The 22411-nt window shown below is 32.5% G+C and overlaps 3 protein-coding genes across 4 annotated transcripts in view; 2 read left to right on the forward strand and 1 right to left on the reverse strand.

Moving 5' to 3' along the window:
- LOC109538936 (ankyrin repeat and fibronectin type-III domain-containing protein 1) overlaps positions 1 to 13380 on the reverse strand; it is a 106759-nt gene extending 93379 nt beyond the window's left edge. Inside the window, exons 1-3 of one of the 2 annotated variants that reach the window (XM_019906377.2) lie at positions 13189 to 13380; positions 12895 to 13075; positions 10373 to 10549 (exon numbers count right to left, since the gene is read on the reverse strand). In XM_019906377.2, coding sequence (XP_019761936.1) covers positions 10373 to 10509 — 137 coding nt within the window. In that variant the 5' untranslated portion in view covers positions 10510 to 10549; positions 12895 to 13075; positions 13189 to 13380. The remainder of the gene's footprint in view (positions 1 to 10372; positions 10550 to 12894; positions 13076 to 13188) is intronic. The other variant, XM_048663781.1, reaches the window with a different exon arrangement.
- Positions 13381 to 14195: 815 nt separating this feature from the next.
- On the forward strand, positions 14196 to 18770 carry LOC109538995. Its single transcript, XM_019906497.2, has 4 exons — positions 14196 to 14402; positions 14517 to 14680; positions 15372 to 15530; positions 18027 to 18770. Exons 2-4 carry the CDS (start codon positions 14587 to 14589, stop codon positions 18449 to 18451), a joined length of 678 nt encoding a protein of 225 aa, XP_019762056.2. The 5' UTR covers positions 14196 to 14402; positions 14517 to 14586; the 3' UTR covers positions 18452 to 18770.
- Positions 18771 to 19979: 1209 nt separating this feature from the next.
- LOC109538993 overlaps positions 19980 to 22411 on the forward strand; it is a 15830-nt gene continuing 13398 nt past the window's right edge. The window contains exon 1 of the transcript XR_007280820.1: positions 19980 to 20145. The gene's annotated coding sequence lies outside the window, so the exon portion shown is untranslated. The remainder of the gene's footprint in view (positions 20146 to 22411) is intronic.

A 22411-nucleotide genomic window follows, 5' to 3' on the forward strand; every position in this document is an offset into this window, starting at 1 on the left:
CTGTTATTTTAGAAAAACTGATGATGGTGGAAAAATACACCGAAACGTATTTTGATTAATAAATAGAGACAATAAATGACTGAACCCCAGGAATGAATTTGATTTGGAATCAACTCCAAAGCCAGGAATAATTATTTAAAATTTATCCAGTTACTCGATTATTTAATTTCGGAAATGGAATATGGACATTAATACATAAACGTCCATCTTCGTGACAATAAAATGTTGAATAATTTACTTTATTGAAATGAGTTTGTCTCTTCATTGCGTGCTGCCTAACCTAGTGCATGTCGGAAGGTCTGAAATACAGCGATCGTTTTGATGGCGTTTTAGATTATACGGAACTGATTACCCAGAAAAATGTCAATTTAGTAACGTTTTTTTCGAACAAAAACATTTAATTTGATAGCGAGATATTGTTTGAATTAATTAATGTAATTATTATATTAGCAGCTATAATTATAAGTTTATCCGAATGAAAATTGGGATTTATTATCCAAAAAACTAGCAGGATTAACTACTGTTTGAGTTAGGTGTAAACACATGCAGGTTGATTGAATTGAATATGTTTTGCAATTTGAAAGATATCGAGTTGCAATAAAGGCGCTAAAAGGCAAAAAGCATCATATTAATTTAGGTTTTCAAAAATAATTAAGTCTAGAGTCAACACTTTTGGACGGAATTTATAGTCGAATTGAGCAGTCCATCGTGTCGTGAAGGACAAATCCAACGCTAACTCCAACTAAAGATTTATAATTCTAATATAAAAAATATCTAAAATTGTGAAACCGGTGTGAAACTAATATTTTTGGTGAAAAGGTAATCTTACAAAGAAAACGTCTGGAACTGATTGCAGTTTACGAATATTTTACTTCCAAAAGAGCTCAAAACTTTTAAGTTCCTCCATATCTGGAAAACGAATGAAAATATTTGAACCGGCGGAAGAAGCATTTCTCCAAACATATAAAGGAAGCCATAATGTGTCATTTATCGGTGTGAATTTTATTATTCTCTTGCCCAGATTTTTCGCAGAAAAAAGTTTTGATAAATTACATTGTCCTATAAAAGAAACGGCCCTTTAAGTCTTAATGTACTGAAAAGTGGTTAATACAAAAGTTTTCTTATAATTTTTATACCAACTCGTGTGTAGTTATTGCATTTATGCTTCTGTGTACGTCTCAATAAGATGTGTTTCCCAATTATTGTTTTGTTATACTTTACTTACTCTGTAAATTTTGCATTTTTTTATCTCGCAAGTGTTTATTTATGTCAATGTTCAGTTAACACGGAAATATTCATTTTAATTTTATTTTTCACTGATTTAAGTATGGTTTAATTTATTTTTCGTCTTTTGAACGGAAAATCGTTTATATTAATAATAAGTGAATATAATTCAGCAAATGTAATCTTTCAGCATAAAATTGTAAAAAAGAGTTTTAATAAACTGATCTTAAATTTAATACAGAATCAGATTTGTTTAGTTCGTTATTGCCTTAGTAAATGTGAATACAGGGCGACATCGATAATTCGGAACTTTGGCAGCTTTTGTGGTTTTCAATAACCCGAAGAAGCATTCCAATAGCACTGTATATACCCGATTTCATATAATTTTTGTTACTTTGCACTTTTACTTCCTTTTATCATTCATGCTTAAAGGAAAACTGATCTCAATGTTTATTTTTTCCATGTCTATTTAGTTCTTATACATTTATTAATAAACGTACTTTTTGTCCCAACGCCAGAAAAAAACAGTACTTAAAGCCGAATATCCAGAAGTGGAATATCGATTGTACTCGTGCTGATTTGATGAAGATTGAAATAGCTGGTGACAAAGCAAAAAATTCAAGATCGTTTACAAAAGTGAACACAAAAACTGCAAATATTCTGCTGGCTGACTGGTTTCAAAATTCATTTATTCGCCAAAGTCGATATCACAAACACAATTTCATTTTAATGAAAATTGCTGAAAAAGATGAAACTTCTGTTGATTTGTGTTGTCGCTCCATTTCAGCGCCTTCCTGATATTACAAAAAAAATTATTTAAGTTTTGTTAATGTAAAAAGTTAATAAACGACTTAAATGTTTAGTTGGCAATAGAACAGAATTTTTTTTTTCTTGAGCAAAAGCTAGGAATGTTACAAAACTTTACGAAAATACTAAAAATGTTCAGAAAGCATTAACGCATGAACTAAAGAAAAAAATCAGTTGATTCCAGCTACCAAATAAAAAGTTGCTGCACTTGCTCCAAGCGGATGAGCTCGGTTGCTTCATCAGAAGATGAGTCTTATATAAATACAAATTTACAAGGAGTTTCATTAAAATCCATCGCCCCATTCTCCCAATAATTAAGAAAATATAATGTTTTTCAAGAACTTTGATCATCACTAGCAGAGGCGCCAGACATTTTCCTTAATTAAAGTTTGATTATGTGGTTGATTTGAGCCAAAGAATATCTCAGTGCCCTTTTGATCATGTGCTTACGGAACACCGTGAAAGATCACCATGACATTAAATTAACTAAATTGTATTGTAAAAAAAAATTCGTTTATCCCACATTTCAGTATCTAGTGACCAGTAGAAGGTTGCTTAATTCAACGGACTTAGCTAGAAGGATGTTGTGTACCTAATATGTAGATAATACTGAAGAAAAAGTGCAATAAAACCCTGCAAAAATGCTGGAAAAAATTATGCTTCACATAGCAAACGAACTCAGTGTGAAGCTGAAGATTGGATTTCTTCGAGACAAATGAGACATCTATGATTGGATTAAAAACATTTAAGATTTATTACAATTGGAGGACACAGATACAACAGAGGAACATCGTGACAGTGAAAGAAAATAATATTCTTGCACTACTAAGATTGAGTTATTTCCTACATGACAAGTTTTCCACTCCGTTCTTAGAGAATTGCTAATGCAAGACTTGAAATGTCCTCAAAACTGACTTTGGCTCTTATTCAATATGAAGAGTTTCCTTAGACTAGCAAACGAAATTGCAAATCTGTGGACTATATTTTGACCGTGTTGAAGATCAGAACTGAGTTGCATGACTATAAACCCATTATTTGCAGATAGCAACCAAACAAAATTAATGCTCTTTTGCATCATGTTACACAAGAGGTACAACATATTGTTCTACCACTGAAAAACCAGCGGGCGTCAGAAAGTTTTTGATGGATTATGCCAGTGAAACTTCTCGATAAATGCGAAAAACGTTTCTCCAAAGTTAACGCAGCGTGCTGAATTTAATTGCCTGTGTCCAGAAACTGTCCAATCTCGTGCATGCTCAAGAAATTTAGCTTTGAAACTTTTCCGGCATTACAGACCAACATGCTCGAAGGTGAATAAACTATATATATTTCAGATAATGTGGAGTTTGTTACTTCCAGATGCTTGAAACAGTCACCGCATCTTTTAAGGGCTTATTGGCGCTGAAATCGCCAATATCAGCAATTGATACATAGAAGAAAACCAGATTAATTGATGGTTGATCATCAAAAGAAGTATACCTTCATTCCTAGTGGAATTTTCACTGTGCTGTTAAGTTTTGTATTGAAGTAGTTCTATTTGAGGAATTTCTGATTTTAAAGTGTTTGTTAAGAAGTAAGAGGGGCTATAATAACATTAATAATCTCACTTACAACGCTCAAATAGTACAGCATAACCCAAATACTGCTTTTGCTCTAAAACTCCAACACTATAACCAGCGTGACTTACGGCTAAATATGCCTAAGTATTTGCTGCAAGTTTGTTACGGGCATAATTTGTATTTTAATATAACTTTGTGAACTAAATTCATACTGGCGTAATTAGTATTGTTCTCCCAAACGAATGGAGTTTTCAGCAACTTGCATCGTAACTTAAATTACAATCAACTACTCCTCTTCGCATACAGAAGCACCAATCGCCTATTGGACAAACAGATTTAAATTCCTTGCAATTTAAAACACTTATTCTCACTTTGAAGTTTGCCCCTCTTCAAGAATTTCCATTCATCTCTCCAATTTCTAGCGGATATAAAATTTACGTGAAGCAATAAGAGTTTCGACGGATTTAAGGATTTTACAAATTGCAAGTGAATTTAAAATAAATTTTCAATTCTACGAGTTAGTTTACCCTTCCTAACTTTTTTCCCGTTCCGCATTTAATCTCTAGTTGAATTATAAGTTGCGCAATGACCTAGTATTAGGTAGTTTCACTTAGACGTAAAACCAAGATTAATCTTTTCGCTAAGATCTTAAAAAGAAATTTAATCTGCTTTAATGCCCGTTCCTGTCGCAGCAAGTTTCAAGTCATTTGAATGTCTTAGTGGCTCATGGCTTAAACCAGTTTTGACAATGGAAATTTAAATTTAATTAAAATCGCTATGTTTGGATTCCGGCGTGACACTGGCAAGATGAAAAATGTGGTTCACTTTTTATATTACATTACATTAATGTTCTGATTTTGAATTTTCACTTTAGCGAGCGCGTCTGCCACGTATACTCTTGTTTGCCCACGTAAAATAATATCTTGCAAGTTAAAACTTTATTAAAACTCGCTCTGGTTTTACAACTATATTAAAATAAAAAATATGTATTTTTGGGGAACATTAATTGGAGAAAGTCTATGAAAATTAGCTCCATCGATTCCACTCCTGCAGTCGAAGCCCAGATGGAGATTTGCCAAATGTGTTATCCAGAATATACACAAATGAAATGACGCGACTTTAAAATAAAAAATATATACGTATATAATATTTTCATACTTGTTCAAAATTTTTGTAAAACTGAGCAAAAACATTTGCATCTCCCCCAAGAACAAAGTCTTACTAAACCCGATATCGTTAGCTTACATGAAGAAATAATAAATTTTCGCCGGATAAATTATGTAAAACATGCCTTGAACCAACAAAGCCATGCTCCCTAGATCCATGGCTTCAACATTTTAATGCCTGCATCTGATTTAACAAGACTGATTTAATGCAGCAGATATTCTGCAAGCACTTAGAGAACGGTTCCTATTTTGAGCAGGCGGTAAGTCAAAGGGATAAAGGAAACTTCTAGGCAATTAAGACGATGGAAAAGCAGTTCTGGTAACTTTGAAGATATTGCTCGTATTTATTTTCTTTTAATCTTTATTCAGTTGCATGGCGATATTAGAATATCGGAATTTGTTGCAATTTCATTCTGAGTACACGAAGTGGTAAGGTTGGGGAAAGCGTTGTTTGACTGTGAAACCAGCGTCTTGGTTATATTTAACACGGCAAACACGCTAAAAAGTTTTGATTTACGTTTCTTTACATTCTATTTAAATAACAAAAGTTAGTGACAAACTGGATGGAATTACAAAGGATTTAGATAATTCATTTAACATTTTCAAGTTAAATGTGTATAACCAACCAATTTAGCATTGCAAGGAAGCTATAATGCAATTCCACACTCTTTTATTACATGTTCATACATGTAATGATTTACAACTTTATGGCTAGTGTTGATAATGCTCAATATTTTGCATATTATTTTCTGTTCAATAACTCATGCTGTCCTATAAATTATTTTAATCATTTAACCATTTAGCGATTAATTAAAGGCTGGGCTTCTGATTAATTAACGTGAAATGACGCTGTGAAGCAAGGTATTTATCGTATTTGCCGTTCACGCGTATCTAATTCGTTCCGGCAGTATTAAAAATTATTCTTTTGCCACTCAATTGAATTAATTTTTGAAAACCAGACCAAGACAAGGAACATTGAGATTGAAATATAGGAACAGAACAATTTCCTTCAAATTTTATTTCATAAATTTTTTTAATGATTGCTTAATTATTTTTCACTAAATGCTTCTGCAGAAATTCAGCCACTTGCCAGGTCAGAGTAGACTTGCCAGTCAGTTTAGAAATATTATTAATTAATTAAGATATTTAAATAGTTATAAAATTTCCGGAATCACCATTCAGAATATGCACAAACTTCAAATTCAAATCAATTTTGAATTTAAGGAATTGTGAAAAATGAAACTCAACACATTTGTAACCAACGAAATAATAAATTAAATACAAAATTGGCATAGTTAATATTTTTAGCGATGAACTACCAGATAACAAATAATAAAACACTTTTACACCAGGTTATATAAGGGAAACTTAAACTTGGAATCAACTGAACTCAACCTGAACCTGAAACGAAATCAACCCCAGATTAAATCAAACTGGAGTTTAAGTCGAGTTTTATGTACATTTTGGTTGTTCGAAATGCGTTCAATGCTGACGCACCTGTCTTGTGGTCTGAGTTCAGATTCTCAGATTGATCCAAGCCTAAGCTTGCAGTGTGCAACCGGGTCTAAATAAAAAAACTGAAAAAACTCTTTCGCAGAAATAAATCTTATTGTTGTTCAATGAAATTTAAACGTATTTGAGCTACTTTACATGCGACATTTATGTTCATTATACCGATCATACATTTTGTGCCGATGATAATTTAAAATTCTTCTTTAGAATCGATATACTGAACCATATTTTGTTTACCAAACTTACATCTGAATAGCGCTTTCTGACAAGCTTTAAGTGGCTACTAGGTGGTTTTACAGATTTGATGAATTTTTTTATTGGAAATTGATGAACATCTTGATATTTTATATTTCTATTAAATAAAGAAGTTCAAAGTTTTACGGGAAACGATTTAATATGAAACCTTAAAAATTCTCAACAAACTAACATAGAGAGTGTCTCAAAAAACTTAGATAAACATAAATACAGGCAGGACGGAACGACGTGTGATATAAAGCTTGTACGCTTCGTTCGATACATTGTAACAAGAAGTTTATTTTTCAAATTAATAAGAAAATAATAAATAATGATTTGAAGATTTATAGTTAAAAACACTAACAGTTCTCTTCTCACCAAAATTGAAAAGAAAAATTTAAACGTTTATTTTTCAATCTCGGTTTCATTTTATACGACACGAATTTTCCATGTCGACATATGCTAATTTTCCGCAATTACACAATGTGTAAAAGCCCGTAATAATTCCGAATTCATACAGAATTTCGGTGGCGGAAAATGTTTTATTCCTGATTTTACAGTTTTAGTGCTCTGCGCTTTATTATGGCACAGGGACAGTAAAAATACCAGACAAAAGGAAAACTTCATGAGATCAGGAGGTTTTATTGAAAAGCCGTTGGAAAATAAAACTTTAAATAGAATGGGAATGTAATTTTTATATGCGATATATCATAGTAACGTAATAAACTAGCTGTAAATCAGAAATTAAAGGGTAGTTAACTGACTAAGTAGGGTTCAATGAAAATACAGCGCAAAAAACAAACCGGAGAGCAGGCAGAAGACAATGGTACAAAACTTTTTCGAAAGTTCCTTCAATTGCCTGCTTTTCTCTTAATATTGTTTCAACGAACGAGTGTTGTTCCTGAATAAAAAAACACAAATATTTTTGAAACTGGTTCAGATATTACCGTTTAATTTTCAAATGGTCCGTGTATGTCTTCTTTGTTTGAACATAAGTCATTTTGTAAAATCCTTCACTCGGTAGAGCCCAGTTTGATCTTCCTTCGTGTGATGCATAATTTTATGATTAAAAAACAAACTTTCATTCGAGAAAATTTACGTAACAGATATCGGCAAGCAGAAAATTACGTTGATATAAAATTATATGCGCTTGACCGCTTCTTTCTAAAATACAGGGAAGAAATGCAAACATTATTTAAGGATATGTGTAGGAAATGAAAATAATAAAGTTATGACAAAACCAACAAAACAAATATTTATAAACCGACAGCATGAATTCATTACAAATTTTTAAAAACATGAATTTCCACTTTTACACACTTTTTGCGCGTTTCAAAATGAATCTAATATCTAGCTTTAGCTCACGATGATTTGATCAAATTAACGCTGCAGCATTAAGACTGCAAACTAATACCGCAGTTTTTTGTTCACTTTCGAAGGTTAAACCAACGACTTCATCCATCTTCAAAGAGAAAAATCTAACAGAATTAGATCCGGTGATATCGGTGGCCAAAGAAGCCAACCAAAAAATTTTAAACATTATTTAAAAATGCAGAGGCGCTCCATTATGTTGGAATATAATACGTCATTGAATATCTAACGAAACGTTGCCGAATATTCTATCTAAATAATATTCCAAAAATTTGAATAATCATCCTCATTAGGGCAATTATTTTAAACGAAAAAAAGGTAGCAACTGATCGTTTCGAATGGTGCACCATAAGTAAATAGTAAACCGACGTTTAAGAATGTATTCTTGTGTGTAGCATTGATGTCTTCCTCCGACCCTCAATTATTATCGGGACAATTGTTAATTCCGTTTTGAGTAAACTGAGCTTCATCTTAGCAGTTCGAATATGTTCACACAATTGAAATATGAAAGAAAAATTGCTTCTTAAACGTTTCGGCTGGTTGCCTGTAGTTCTTCTTCAACCATTCTTTGTGGAACCTAATATTATCCTTTCTTGCTAAACGCCTTAAAACATTTTACTCGCTTTCTGAATCACCTGAATACATATTAACTTTCGTAAAATTAGACATCGTTTAATCAGTTTTGCTGTTTAATTTATATTATTTAAGTTCTTAACCAACTTCGTTTTGTGATTTTCTTTCCAATTTTGCTACCGATGAACCTGAATGCATCAATGCAAATGAACCTTTACAAACGTTTTTATCAAAGCCAGTATAATTGCTGAATGGGAAAGTAGAGTACTGCATAAAACAGGGAAATAAATGGTAGGTATTCACAATTAAACCCGAATAGTTTACTTAACATTACCAAGCGGAAAACGGAATGAAAGTGTCGGAGTTCTCCAATTTATTCGCCACAAAGCGAAATGTTTCAGTTCTTTTGTCATTCGCTAATAAAAAACGCAATTTTAGACTTTTCATTAGCAATTGTAATCTAAATACCCGATTCTTTTGTCGTTTGTAAAACGGTAGAACAAAGTAAAGATGTTTTAATTTGGACAAGAGCAAACAATCCTTAAGTAAATTCGCACATCTTTCTGCTCGTATTACATCAATAATAAAAGCAGTTAAGCTTTTCTTGGAATAAAAAATTGAGTGCACTTTAAAACCCCACCCTTAGCGTTAATACAGCTTCAGATCGCCAGTTTACAAATAAGTGTAGGTCGGGAACAGAGCGGATTTTCATACCGAGAACTCTTAAAGCCATCGATTGATTGAAAACAATGATGAAGTTTCTTAAGTTTCTTTTAGCAAGTTACTTGACTATAATTTCATCAAAGAAGATTTGGCCGGGTTTATTTTCACAAGCCATGGAACTTGATATTGTTAAAGTAGACGTCTAAGTGGAAAGTTTGATAAGGCGGTATTAACTTTCGTTACTCAATTTTTCAATTTGTTTTTTTAAATATAAAGGATAAATAACAGCTTTTTTCGCCAAGCTAATAGTGTTTCACTTTTTTTTAATGGTTGGGTAATTTAATCTAAATTCGAGACGAGAAGGAGAATAATCATGACGCGAAACAAGTTCTCATTTCGTAAAGCAGGTTATCCAGAAGGGAAATGCTTATTTCCTGTCTTCTGATGTAGAGATTAAAATGAAAAAAATTTTTGTGTCTTACTTTCCTTTTGTTTAATACATATTTGGGGGATTGTACTCATAATTTAATTAATTAATTATTTAATCAGTTGATAAAAGGTGTGTGTTAAATTTATCAAAAACGACTGTCTGCTGTCTCTTATACTTCTTCATAATCCAAATAACGCTCCCTGAACTATCTATTTAAAGTCCACAAATTTAATCGACAGATTTATCCCTAAAACACCTTTTAAATATTTTAGGTCTTTAGGTGCCATAAGAACGTCTTGAAAATATCGGAAATTGGCGTTTCAAGACAAAAATAAGCCATATAAACTGAACTGATCAACTGGTCAATTTATCTTGGATGCTCGGTTCCTGATTGATGAACTCCTTGACATTGAACAGGGAAAGATACTATGTGAAAAATAAAATGAAAAGTTCAAAGGTTTGATTGATATTGACAAACTAATGGAAATAACTTTGAAATGGGAAATACAATTTTAATATCACTCAAATATTTGAAAAATGGGTCTCAACGCGTGACAAATTTGGAAAGTTTGAGGCGACTATAATTAATAAATCTAATTGAATAGACATAGAAAGTGTTATTTTACTGTCCTCTTATAAGTTGGTGATTTTTTTATTTCAGGGTTCAGATTCTTGGTAATATATTAGTAATATGTATATTCATAAAATTCGTCAAATATACGATTTTCAGTAGGTACGCCTTTAATGTGAACCTAGGATATATTCTGCATGGAAAACAGTGAGGCTTTTCGAAAACATTTTGTAGAATACTAAATAATTAATAGCCAGCTTACCTCTCCCAGCTCAGTCTTCTTATTACATTTGAGTCATCGATGACCATTTGATTTTTTGAACTTCCAGGCGTAAGAAGTTTGCTAATTTTTGAAAATGCTCCACTTGTAGAAGGTCCTGGTTGGGGTGAAGTTGGCATTCGATAAGCTCGCGCTGCTACAACATGCGGCGATGGCACCCTGAAAAAAATTCATACTGTTTTATGTTCTCATAAAAATAATCGAATTTAGTTTAATAGTTAAATAACTTTTCTTTGAACTGTTTTTATTCCAGTTTAAAAATTTGTTACTTTAGGTGCCAATTACCAATTACATATAAACATATTTTTCAGTTTAGATTCTTTGCTTGTTTTCGACTTTCGAAGTTTTAGACTTTTTGAAGTTTTTGTCTTTGTTTTTGGAAAATTAGGAAACAACAAAAATTTTTCCTTGGAAATTTGGCTCAAAGTTTTGCCTTAAAAACAGAATATCCTCACCCCTTAGAGAGTTAATGAATGAAGTAAAAACGAAAGATTGAGAAGCCAATTGAAACTTTCCAAAGAAAAAATAGAAACATCAAATACACTAAAGTTTCAAATTGTTCAGCGGTGATAATGTGTGCAAAAATTAAATATAATATTCGATAATTCTAGAGAACATTAACAATGTTGATAGTACTGCCGACTCCGTTAATTTACATCCAAAATATGAAGCAGAAAACAAAACAGAAAAATTAACCAGAAAACAGAACTAATTAAAATCATATCAACTAAGACACAGCTCGGATCTAAAAAATATCGAATTATGTGAATTTTGCAAGTCAAAACCTCGAAACTAGACTAATATGTGTTAACCAGCTTGACCAGAAAATTACATCAGGGTCGTCCTGAGAGTGTTTAGCAAAACTTTAAAAAATAAGTGAGAAATACAACAAAGAAGTTATATTACATAAGAAAATAATGAATTCAGACGTGGTTCTGAACAGCAATGAAGAATTCAAGAAAATTTTGTCTGAAAAAGCATTTAAAATACAGCAAATTGTTTAATTAAACAGTTTTTTGAGTACTTAGTTTATTTGATTCGAATTCCAGACGTATAATATTGCAGTCCATATTTTAAACACCTTAAATTACTTGTTTTATTTACATTTGAAAGCACTTTTCAAAACTAAATTAAGAATTGAAAAAATAATTTGTGAAAACACCACATTTGATAGATATAAGATTGATTTGAAGATATGAAAACGTAATTTGTTGCATCAAAATATATTCGAAATTTGATCATAGTTCGGTAACATTGTGCGAAGATCATGAACAAATTTTAATAAATTTTTCAATATGCCATTTCAAGCAAAGTTTCTCTGCAGCTTGCATACACTTGCAGAATAATTGTTAGATTTTTATGATTCATGATTTTTTGGCTTTGGAAAATACGTAAACTTCCAAAATGGAAAAAAATCCCTGCTCGAATTGCTGAGAGAGAGAAATCCAATGAGCTCATCGAAAAACAGGCTAGAAACTTTAGATCCAATTGAACGACATTTTCGGTTCAAGTTAAGTCGTTTTAAAGCTAAAAAACAGGAATTCTCTGAAAGCACTTGTTCTACATCGTTTTCATTTCAAGCAAGAGTAAATTCCAACAAACTCATTGAAAAGTACGAAGCAACCTTTAGGTCCTAATTAGTCGAGAAGAAGAAAAACGAGTCAGAACGTCATAGATTGAAGATTATCTTAAGTCGAAAGTAGTCACCTAAGCTAAAAAATCCGGATGGTAAAATTTTTGCTTTTGACCGAAAATTTGATAGGAAAAACCGACCATTTTTACAAAAAAAAAATTAAAATACTTTGAGTTGCACAACATTTTAATATCACGGAAGTGAGAAATTCAACAAAAATTCAGTGAAAAGGACGCGAGACACGCATTCAGTTTCTTACGACGAAAGTAATCCATTCAGGAAAAAAAACCGGCATATGCAATTTTGTCTTTTCATTGAAAAGTTCATAAGGGTATGCACGCTTCGAACTGCGCATCATTTTTACCTCAAGGAAATTCCAGAAAACTCATTAAAAAACACATAATCACATCGGAATTAATCAACATTTGCTAAAAATCACCTGAGAGACCCTTTAAATAGGTGCATCGCTATTTTTGTATAATTTTGGTCGGACTGCGACCTCTTAATCCGGTTTGCTGAGAGCTGAATTTCGCATGTTTACGTGTGAAGAATTAAATTTCCAGATGTAGCAGAAGCACTTCTCATTAATGCTCTTATACCTAATTAGGTCATCCATTAAGGGCTTTGCCCCACCCCAATAAGCCCAATCAGGAAGCATTAAGTTGCACGATTTTGCCTAGTCACCAATAGGTTTTGGACTCCAAAGTTAACGTTAAAATAAACTGACGCAGTAAATGCTCCTGGAGCCACTCAGCGGTCTCTTAATTTTCAGAAATTAATTGATCTAAATGTAAAAGTCTATGTATTTTTATTTTGAGAACTCATGTTACTTTGCAGCATAACTGTTTTAAATAATTCTGCTTTCATTTACCTGAGAATTAAACCCCCATCCTCAGACCGCTCGGTACCATAACTTCCGCTGACACACAATCTGCTAATCGCCGATTTTCTGCGACTTTCAAGAGTGCCAGAATCCTCTCTGCTGAATGATATTCTGGCAACTGATAGGCGTGCTGACAGGCTGGATTTTGGAATTTGCAGGGAATTCGTTTCTATAAAGAATTAAATAAAGACTCGTATTTCCTTAGAAAGTTGATTAAATAGTCACACAGCCGAAGAAGTGGCCTTTGCCTCTAGTGTTAATTGTAATCTTTAGAGGATTTACCATTTCCATGTCCGTAATTTCCCAGTTGGGCCTGAAGAATGTTGACTCCAGGCACAACAATTGCTGGAAGAGTTCTGGATCGCAAAAGTGGAGGTGGAAGTTTGCGACTTGTTGATCCTTCCAGGCCTGCACATGATGTTCTTTGATCGCAGCGAGCTGCAGCTAGTTGAGCACTGAAAGAATAGATTTCACCTTAAAAAACCCATGGTAAATTATGTGTTATGGGAAATATACGTATGTATGTATAAAAATATTCATAAAAAATTATGGACAGTAAAGTGTGCTTATACCTACGTAAACCGTTCATATCTTATCCAATTTTCTAAATAAACATTTTTGCTGATATTAGAGGTTCCTGGTTGAAAACTCATGTTTCAATATTTCTTTCTAATAAATATTACATAGGTATTTGAACTCCTTTATCAACCACAAGTATTTTTATTAATTATACAGGATGTTTTAAAAGCAAGAGCATCAAACGGTAACTATGAAGTCTTCATAAGAAAATTAGCGCCATAGTATGTAATCCTTTCGTATCTTGGATAAGATCGGTTTTACTACTTTTATTCATATTATTTCTAAAGGATTAATTTAAAAACGTGGGTTCTCTATTAACTCAAACAGCTTATTAGAAAATGATGCTACAGATAATAAATAAGTGACTATTTATTTTTAAACAGGCTTATTTTTACGGCACAGTAATCTACAGCCAAATACTGCGCAAATGACAAAAAAGAAAAAAAGAAAATAGATTTATTACTTAAATCGACTCGTTTTAGTAATTTTAAGACATCAAAATGATGGCATTTGTAAATCGAATTACTTTTTTAAAGATATTTTGGAATTAAATGTTTCATGTGAGTCAAGCGAATCGAGAGTCCCATTTATGAAAACTTGTAAAATGCATTGTTGGACAAGTTAACAAAAATTACGAATTTGAATAAGATTTTTGTTAATCTAGATGTAACTATTTTTTTAGTCTCCCAATTTTAGGACTTTTGGCACTAACATTTTACATAAGAAATATTGAGTACTTCGGGTTTCGCGACTGTTCGTTTAATATATATTTATAAACTTGTCGTCAAAACTGATATACGTCTGAGCGGATAAGATAACTATTTAATGATAACAGTCCAAAAAGTACACCCTCGATACTTTATGAAATAATACAAAAGTTGTGATGGTAAATTTCACAAGTTTTAGCATCTAAGCAGGTAAATCCCATTTTCTATTATGAATAGCCTAGTTTATAATTTAAAAAGCAGTTGTTATAAAGTGCTGAAGCGTTTTTCAGTTCCCCTAATCGATTTAACATGTATTTATTTTAGTTTTTGCTTTTTCAACAAGAAATATTGATTATATATATTCTGATGCAAATTCTTCGTATCGGGAAATAGTATGCGTGGTAGAAATAGAAACCTGGACAGTCCTGACAAAGATGCTTTATCCGATTCTTCGGACTTACCTTCATTCCGTGAATCGTTGAGAACAGGTAAATTATTTTGATTACAGTTTAAACCATTGAGTAGATTTCAATAATATCAAATAGTTTGTCTTAAAATCTAAGAGAAAACCACCTTCATGTTATCAGCCTATTAAAATATTCCTTTATTGATTGCATCTCACTCGAGAGTGATTTAGGATAAAGATTTATAGAGCAGTTTAAGTGACTTGCTCTAGCTAATTGGTTCCCATCTCGATCCATGATGATGAAACCCGATTTTTATGAGCACGTCTAGTTGCTAAGCCATAAATATATATTTTGAGCAAATTAATTTTATTTTAAATCACCACAGTTTGCTGCTTTATTAAAGTGGAAGTTAAATATTCGAGGAATTTCTGAAAACACAAAAACCGTAGCTGATAAATCGACACTAATGTAATACACTAAATGAAGAACAAAAAAGGGCAGTTAAAGGTCGTTAAATCCAAGAATTATGTGTGAGCATAATTGGTAGGTAATAATTTGGTATTTTTGAGTTCGCGCAGTTTTTCCATAAATTCCAATAAACCTAAATTTTTGTAAGAATTTATTCAGCATGAGTCTCTACCAAAAGCTTTTGATCACGTCAGTTGAGTCACAAATTATTTCCTTGGAAATATGAAGAACCAGTAATCCAAAAAGCATAAATATTAGGAAAAAATACCATAACTTTCACCAGAATATATTTAATCAATTGGAGGTATTCGCTGTCCCAGCTTGAAAGCGAACAAGCCAGATGCAAAAATTGAAACTGATGAAGAAGGTTCTGCGCCTGAGGCGAATGAAGGGGTTGTGAGCCAACCAGAAGCACGAGCCAGAAGATCTGCTAAATTATCATGCAGTTATCTTGAGAAAAAAGGTAAGCTTGCAGTATTTAATAGACTAGATAGACCTAGTCTATTAATCGAGAAACTAGAGAATAAGTTTTGGTGTTGCTCAAAATAACACCAAATTATCTAATTTCTTCACTTTAAAAAAATTGACGATATTTGTATTATGAAGTTTCAAAATTTACTGTTGTATAAACTGGTTCAATATAAAATTGAATGAAAACCTGCAATCCTGCAACGAAATTATGACTCTCTCCACTATATTTATTATTCCACTAACTTTTATTCTCTGTCTAATCCATTCGTTTTCCTTTCTGTCTATTAGTATTCTGTGCTCCAAATATTCTTGTTCTTTGTTCTAAGGTATTGCGGTATCTTTCTATCCTTAAGTATATGGTTTAATTTGTCAAACGTCTCCCATCCTAGCCTCCTCCTCTTTTCAATATATATCTCCTTGTTACCCTTTCCCATCTCTATTTGTTGTCCCAGATATACATATTCTTGGACATTCTCCCACATGTGCCCATTGACTGTTGTCTGTACTTGGTGTTGGCTCATTATCTTTGATTTTGTTTTATTCATTTTTAGTCCGATTTTTGAATATTCTCTGTCTAGTTCGGAAAGCATTCTTTCAAAGTGTTGTGTTGTCGGCGAATAGAACAATATCGTCTGCAAATCTTAAGTGTGATATTTTCGCTCCATTTATGTTCAGTCCTATATTTCCCCATTCAAGCTTTTTGAAAATTCCTCCCAGAGCTAAGTTAAAGAGTTTTGGGCATAGTGCATCTGATACCTTTCTTGGTCTCAATGTTGTCTGTTCCTTTGTGTAGCCTTATTTTTACCTTTGCTCATTGATATATATTTTTAAGAAGATTATTGTACCGATGGTCTATTCGCGCTTTGTCTAGTTCTTCAAATATTGCCCAATGTTCTACGGAGTCGAATGCCTTCGCGGAGTCCACGAATCTCATGTGTATCGGAAGGTTATATTCGGTCGACTTTTCTATTATGATCTTATATATATATCATACTACATCATCATCATTACTGTAAGTAAGGAGTCATTAGTGCTATATCCTTTGCGGAATGCGGCTTGTTCTGCCGGTTATGATCCGCGTAAAAAGCGTATACATCTGAGACAGCAAGCTAATGGGTCTATAGTTTTCCAGCATTATTCGATCTCTTTTTTAAATAATATAACTATTATTGCCTATTTCAATTCTTGGTTATTGTTTGCTGTTCTATACAGAGGTTGAAAAAGTGCTTTAGCTGCGGTACGACAATTTCTTGTGCCTCTCTGATCATTTCCGCGATTATATAATCTCCTCCTGGTGACTTGTTTTTCTTCATTGAATTTATAGCATGTATAATTTCTTCCTCGTTCACCTCTGACATTTCGTCTGAGCCTACATTTATTTCTGACTACTTTTCTTTTGGTTTCCTGGAGGCCTTTCTGTTCTTGGTGAGTAACGGTCTTGATAGAACTAATGGGCTATTTCTTTAATTTTAGAACTTTTTAGTCCTTTAGAGGTTTTTGTTTTCTTCAATCACCTTCTCTGCCAGTAATCTATAGTTCTCTTCCTTATCCTTTCTTATCATTCTCCTTGCCTCTTTTCTGACATGTTGGTATTATTCCGGTGCGTATAAACCATTTGTATACAGAGTTCCTCTTTCTTCTGTTTCTTTAGTTTGGTTTCGCATGATTTTTTGTTTGTTTTTCTTGACTTTCTTTCCGCTACTTCATTTGCTACTTTTCTCATTACCCCTGTTATGTCGGATGCTACTTCGTTGATGTCGTCTGTTTTCATTAGGTTGTTTATGTGGCTCTGTAGTTTTCCCTTGTACGCTTCCCTGTTTTGATGGAGCATTTCCTCGTCTACTATTTTTTGTTTGGTTCTTCCGTATTCCCTGAAGCTTGTTTTTTCTAGGATCATTTTGTCTCTCACCAATCTAGGGTCACTCCCTGTATTGAACAAGTTCAGAACTGTTACGTCTTGAATTATTGATTTGGAAGAAGAAAGTATGTAGTCTATTTCATCCTTTGTCGCTCCGTTTGGGCTGATCCAGGTCCATCTTCTTTGGTGTTATTTTGTTAAAGAAGGTGCTTGTGGCATACAATATCATATCGTCATCATATTACCCCTCTGATTTCTAGTGCCAAATCCATACTTTCCTATATATTCTTCCTTGGCCGATCCTTGCTTTCCCTGTATGGCGTTGAAGTCTCCCATAACTATTTCATATTTACATTTGCTCTGTTCTCTTGCCAATCTTATGCCTTCGTATATTAGTTCTGTGTCTTCGTCTGAATAGGTGGATGTGGGTCCATATACTTGTATTAGTCTTAGCTTATGGTTTTCATTTATTTTAAGGGTAATATCAATAGGAATATTAGTGTATTTCAATATGTGCTTGAATTTCCTCGAGAGTCTACTGTTAAATATATTTCGTTTGATTTGTAACAATACTTAATATGATTAGTACGCTGTTCCCAGACTTGCTAATAACGTATTATTATTCACTAGATAACGATTCAACGATCAAGAGGAACAGCAAGCAAAATTCAAAAAAACCAGTCAAAAGGCGACTTCGAAAATCTGTATCATCAAAGAAGCGTAAAAGTGATATTTCTGTAGCCGTTGGAACGAGTGACCGTGAACAGGAGGTGAGAAACCGACTGAATGAAGTTCGTAGAAAGGCAGAACCGCTTTTGAATGAAATAGACAATTTTGAAGAACTGCAAGCAAGTAACCAATATAACTATATTGAGAAGAGCTTGATGAAGTTAGAAGAGATATTGGACCGTATGTCAGAAGACATCAAAAAAAGCACACAACTAGTATCTGAAACTAAAGAAGTGTACAGCTACATTCGCGATATCTACGCTAAGCTGGATCAGAAATTAAAAGCAAATCAAACTAGACTTGGCGACATTGAGATGACTGAATAACATCTAGTATCTTCCCTCAACACTAATTTAAATCAATTTAACCCGCATGAAAAACACTTTTATATTTACATTGTTATGCGTGTACTGCAATGAAATTTCAAGAAACGTTTTATTAATTATCCAGAATTCACTAGTTGGATATGTAGCTCGTTTAATATATGCAATTTAGAACAAACTGACTCTCAGACTAGAGGTTCAATCTGTTATCATCTAATCTTTTAAGAACTAATCAAGTATTTGTTTGTCACGATAATTATTGACCACAATTATTCGCTTATGAAAAAAATTAAATAATGTTCAAGTGACATTCACAAAAGCGTACTGGAGCCATTTTTAATAGACTAAGTTAATAATAAGCAAGAATCGATTGATAATTTTTTTGAAATTCTTCACAGGTCATTAGTCAGTGCTGCTTTGGAATGTGCTGCTTGTTAATGAAAACACCCTCTAAAATATTAGACGATTTTAAGGAATTGAAATTTACATCGCAAATTTGCAGTAAAACAATTTTAAAAATAAACATACTTTAAAAACTTAAACGACAATGCCTTGAGAAGTTGAAAAAGAAACAAACTTAAGACTCCGAGCTCAACAACTGTGTTGCTGATTGAATACATTGGTTGCTGAAAAAATCGTGTTGCTGATTGAATACAATTGAACTTTCAGAATACCTAATTCAGCTCGAGAAGACGCTGTATTCGTGCTACTGTTGCAGTTGGTCACCAACTAATCACAAATTAGGCACGTTTACAGGAGATTATCAAGTCGGAAGTTAAGTAGAGGATTTACAAATATTGATCAGCAAATTTCAGTTCTAACTGGGGATCAGTTTTGATAACGCTCACACATCAACTGTATTAAGGTTTCTCGTACCAGCAAAAATTTAGTTGAAAATCGGGATGGGACATCGATCCTCTAACATCGATGGTAACCATCGATGTTGACATCGAAAGGTAATATCGATGTTAGGAAAACATCGAATATCGTTTGTATCGGCACAATCAAAGAGTTCGCAGAAAATGTTTCTATCTAGTATCAACATCAAATGTCCGATGTTTTCATTTCAGGATCTAACATCGATGTTTTATCAAGTCCTATCGATGTGCCAAATTTCCAACATCGATGGTAAAAATATCGAACATCGATGTTTGAGAAACATTGATGTTTTTCTCCGATCCCTGGTTGAAGATATCAATTAGTCACATCTTAGACAAAAATCTGGGAAAAGGCCTAAAATTAAATGACTATATTTATGAACAAAATAGTTGTCATACTTAGTCAAACTCTTACAATAATTGGCATTGTTTCCAATAACTAAAAACCCTTTCTAAAAAACTTAAAATATCTAACCGATGATTAAACTAATTGATTAAAAACCATTTAAGTAAGCAATACCGAAGTGAATTTCAAGTTGCATTTCCAGCCCTCCATGTAACATCCTACTGATGATTTGCTTCGCAAATTGGCATATCGTTATCTTTAACGAGTTATTCAAAAGATAAGACATATTATTGTTGCTGCTTTAATTTATTTTGGTCTGACTAGGGGATTTTGGTTTTTCCCAGTCATGTGGTGGGTGCTCCGTTCAGTAACGTGGATCTCTCGTTTGATAAGGAAAATGACATACTTCTGGGTTTTTTTTATGTATTACGCTCTAAAATCTATATGGGAAAGACGTTACTTTTACCGAATTGGTGAGTGCTACTGTTTACACTCCTTTTTCAATTTCAGTTGAAATCAACTTATCTTATTAAAAACTAGTCTTAAATGTTTCTGTTGTGTCTTGTAGAGCTGTGTGGCCTGACAATTGAAATTTCTGATTCACAGTCTACAATTGTTTTGAGATTTGTACTTAATTGTTTGTGAAGCTTTGCAAAATTTCGTGTTTGGGTTAATTTATGTATGTCAAAGATATAATACAGTCTCTCATGTTCACTCTCTAGTCTCTCTCAAGCGCTCATGTTTGCTATCGAATACTTTTCACCAATTTTTTCACATTCAGTTTCATTAATACAATTTAGTCTTGAAGAATTTTTGATTCGATCGTTCAAAACCTTTTTTGTATAGATATATTTTATTCTGTGACGAAAGTAATTTCTTGGTATATGGATCACAACCCCTTTGCCTCTATAAAGGTAAAACATTAGAATATATTTTGCATTAATATTTGAATAGGTGTTCTTTGAAAGACTAAATACAGGGTGTTTCCTCGTAAGTTGACTATGAGCGTTTGACCCCACCTAGATCGTTTATTTCAAGTAAATTGTGAAAGTGGCCAACACGAAAGTTGTTTAATTTTACACAATATTTTTAATTCTTAATTTAAAAAAAGGTGTAAAGCACGGAAATGTCACAATTTGACAAAGTCTTTTTTAATGAAAAATCCTATATATTTTAGACAGGTAGATTGGATTTTTAACCCGATTTCAGAAATATATACAGGGTGATTTAAAATTGGCGTCATTCCTCTGGAGGTGTTGTCTGGCGCCGTTTTAGGAGTACAAAAAAATAGTGAAAAAAATTCATTGTTATTAAAAACTCATAAATTTGCAAAAAACTATATTAGAGAAACGGCAACAATGTTTTTCAAGGTAATCTGCCTAATTAACATTACGTAAATACCTCGTTACTTACATACCCTTACGTAAAAACATCATTGCCGCTTTGATTTTTTATCAAAAAATTAATATAATATATTAAAATTAATAAAATTAAAAATTAATAAAAATATTGAAAAAGAGAACTTTCAATATAAAAAACTTTCGGAATTTCAAGCAAAGATCGTAATTTTTCTATTTGAATGCTTAAGTATTCCAATATGCTTCCAATTAAACATGGAACACTTTCAAAATAATGCTTAATAACAAAGTTGAAATTCGATTTTCAACTGTTAATATCTTCTAGAAATTATCGAAAATAAAAATTTAATATTTTACTCGTAGCTTCCAAGTGAGCCCCTATTACCCCTTAAAAGGAATGACGCCAATTTTGAATCAGTGTGTATATTGACTAGATTTGTTTAGCCGTTTTTTCTGTATTATGTTTTAAAAAATTTAAATAACAACAAACTAAAGTATGAGCTGAGTATGTATGGCTGAAATGACACAAAAATGCTATAAATGTCAAAACAAAATCATTAAAATCACTGATTTTGTACATGACCTCCGTTTAATGCTAGACTTTATGCTCTATAATCTACTTGAATTTTATCGATAACGTTTTGAATATATTGGATATGATTAATATTAATATGCATCCACTATTTTAAGGCGTCTAACTAGACTCTCATACACAATATTATTTAAATAACCCCAGACAAAGCAATCAAGAGGCGTTAGGGCGGGGCTATTTGGAGGCCATTGGATAGGACCCGCTCGACCAACTTGCTTGTGCTACCGGGCGAACGTTATGGGATGTGATGAATTTCAAGGCTACTTTGTTGCTATTTATAGATAATTTTTAAACGTTCCTAATATAGACAAACGGCTAATGCAAATATAGGAAAAATATTCATTTTTGAAATTAGGAAAAAAATTATATTGGTATATCTAAAAATATATAGGACTTTAGGTCAAATTTTGACATATCCGTGTTTTATATTTTTATTTTAAATTCAGATCTAAAAAATTTTAGTGAAATTAAACAATTTTGTGTTGGTCGCTTTCACAATTTATTTGAAATAAACGATCTAGGGGTTGTCAACTTATGAGGACACATTGTACTTATAATTTTTACAGAACATTTTACCAAGTTTATTAAATTAAATTTCTTTGAATTTGACACAGAACCTATGGTATCTTGTTTATGTTGGGGAAAGTGTTCGTGGGTTTTTAAATATTACTTTAATTTTTTTTGTGATTTGTGTATCTGAAGATACTTCAAATCATTGGTGAATTCAAGATGCATTCGTACAATGCTGAAAGGTGCTTCTTAAAAAATGCGATCTCTCTTAGGAAACAT

Source organism: Dendroctonus ponderosae, unplaced genomic scaffold (assembly GCF_020466585.1).
Source record: "Dendroctonus ponderosae isolate FM_Combo_2020 unplaced genomic scaffold, Dpon_F_20191213v2 Dpon_F_20191213_2, whole genome shotgun sequence".
NCBI lineage: Eukaryota > Metazoa > Arthropoda > Insecta > Coleoptera > Curculionidae > Dendroctonus > Dendroctonus ponderosae.

What these genes read in the sequence shown, in the direction of transcription:
- LOC109538995 (XM_019906497.2), top strand. Translation starts at nt 14,587, where the DNA reads ATGCGTGGTAGAAATAGAAACCTGGACAGTCCTGACAAAGATGCTTTA. An exon ending in CCGTGAATCGTTGAGAACAG is followed by an intron (nt 14,681 to 15,371) that starts GTAAATTATTTT and finishes AATCAATTGGAG; the next exon opens with GTATTCGCTGTCCCAGCTTG. An exon ending in CAGTTATCTTGAGAAAAAAG is followed by an intron (nt 15,531 to 18,026) that starts GTAAGCTTGCAG and finishes ATTATTCACTAG; the next exon opens with ATAACGATTCAACGATCAAG.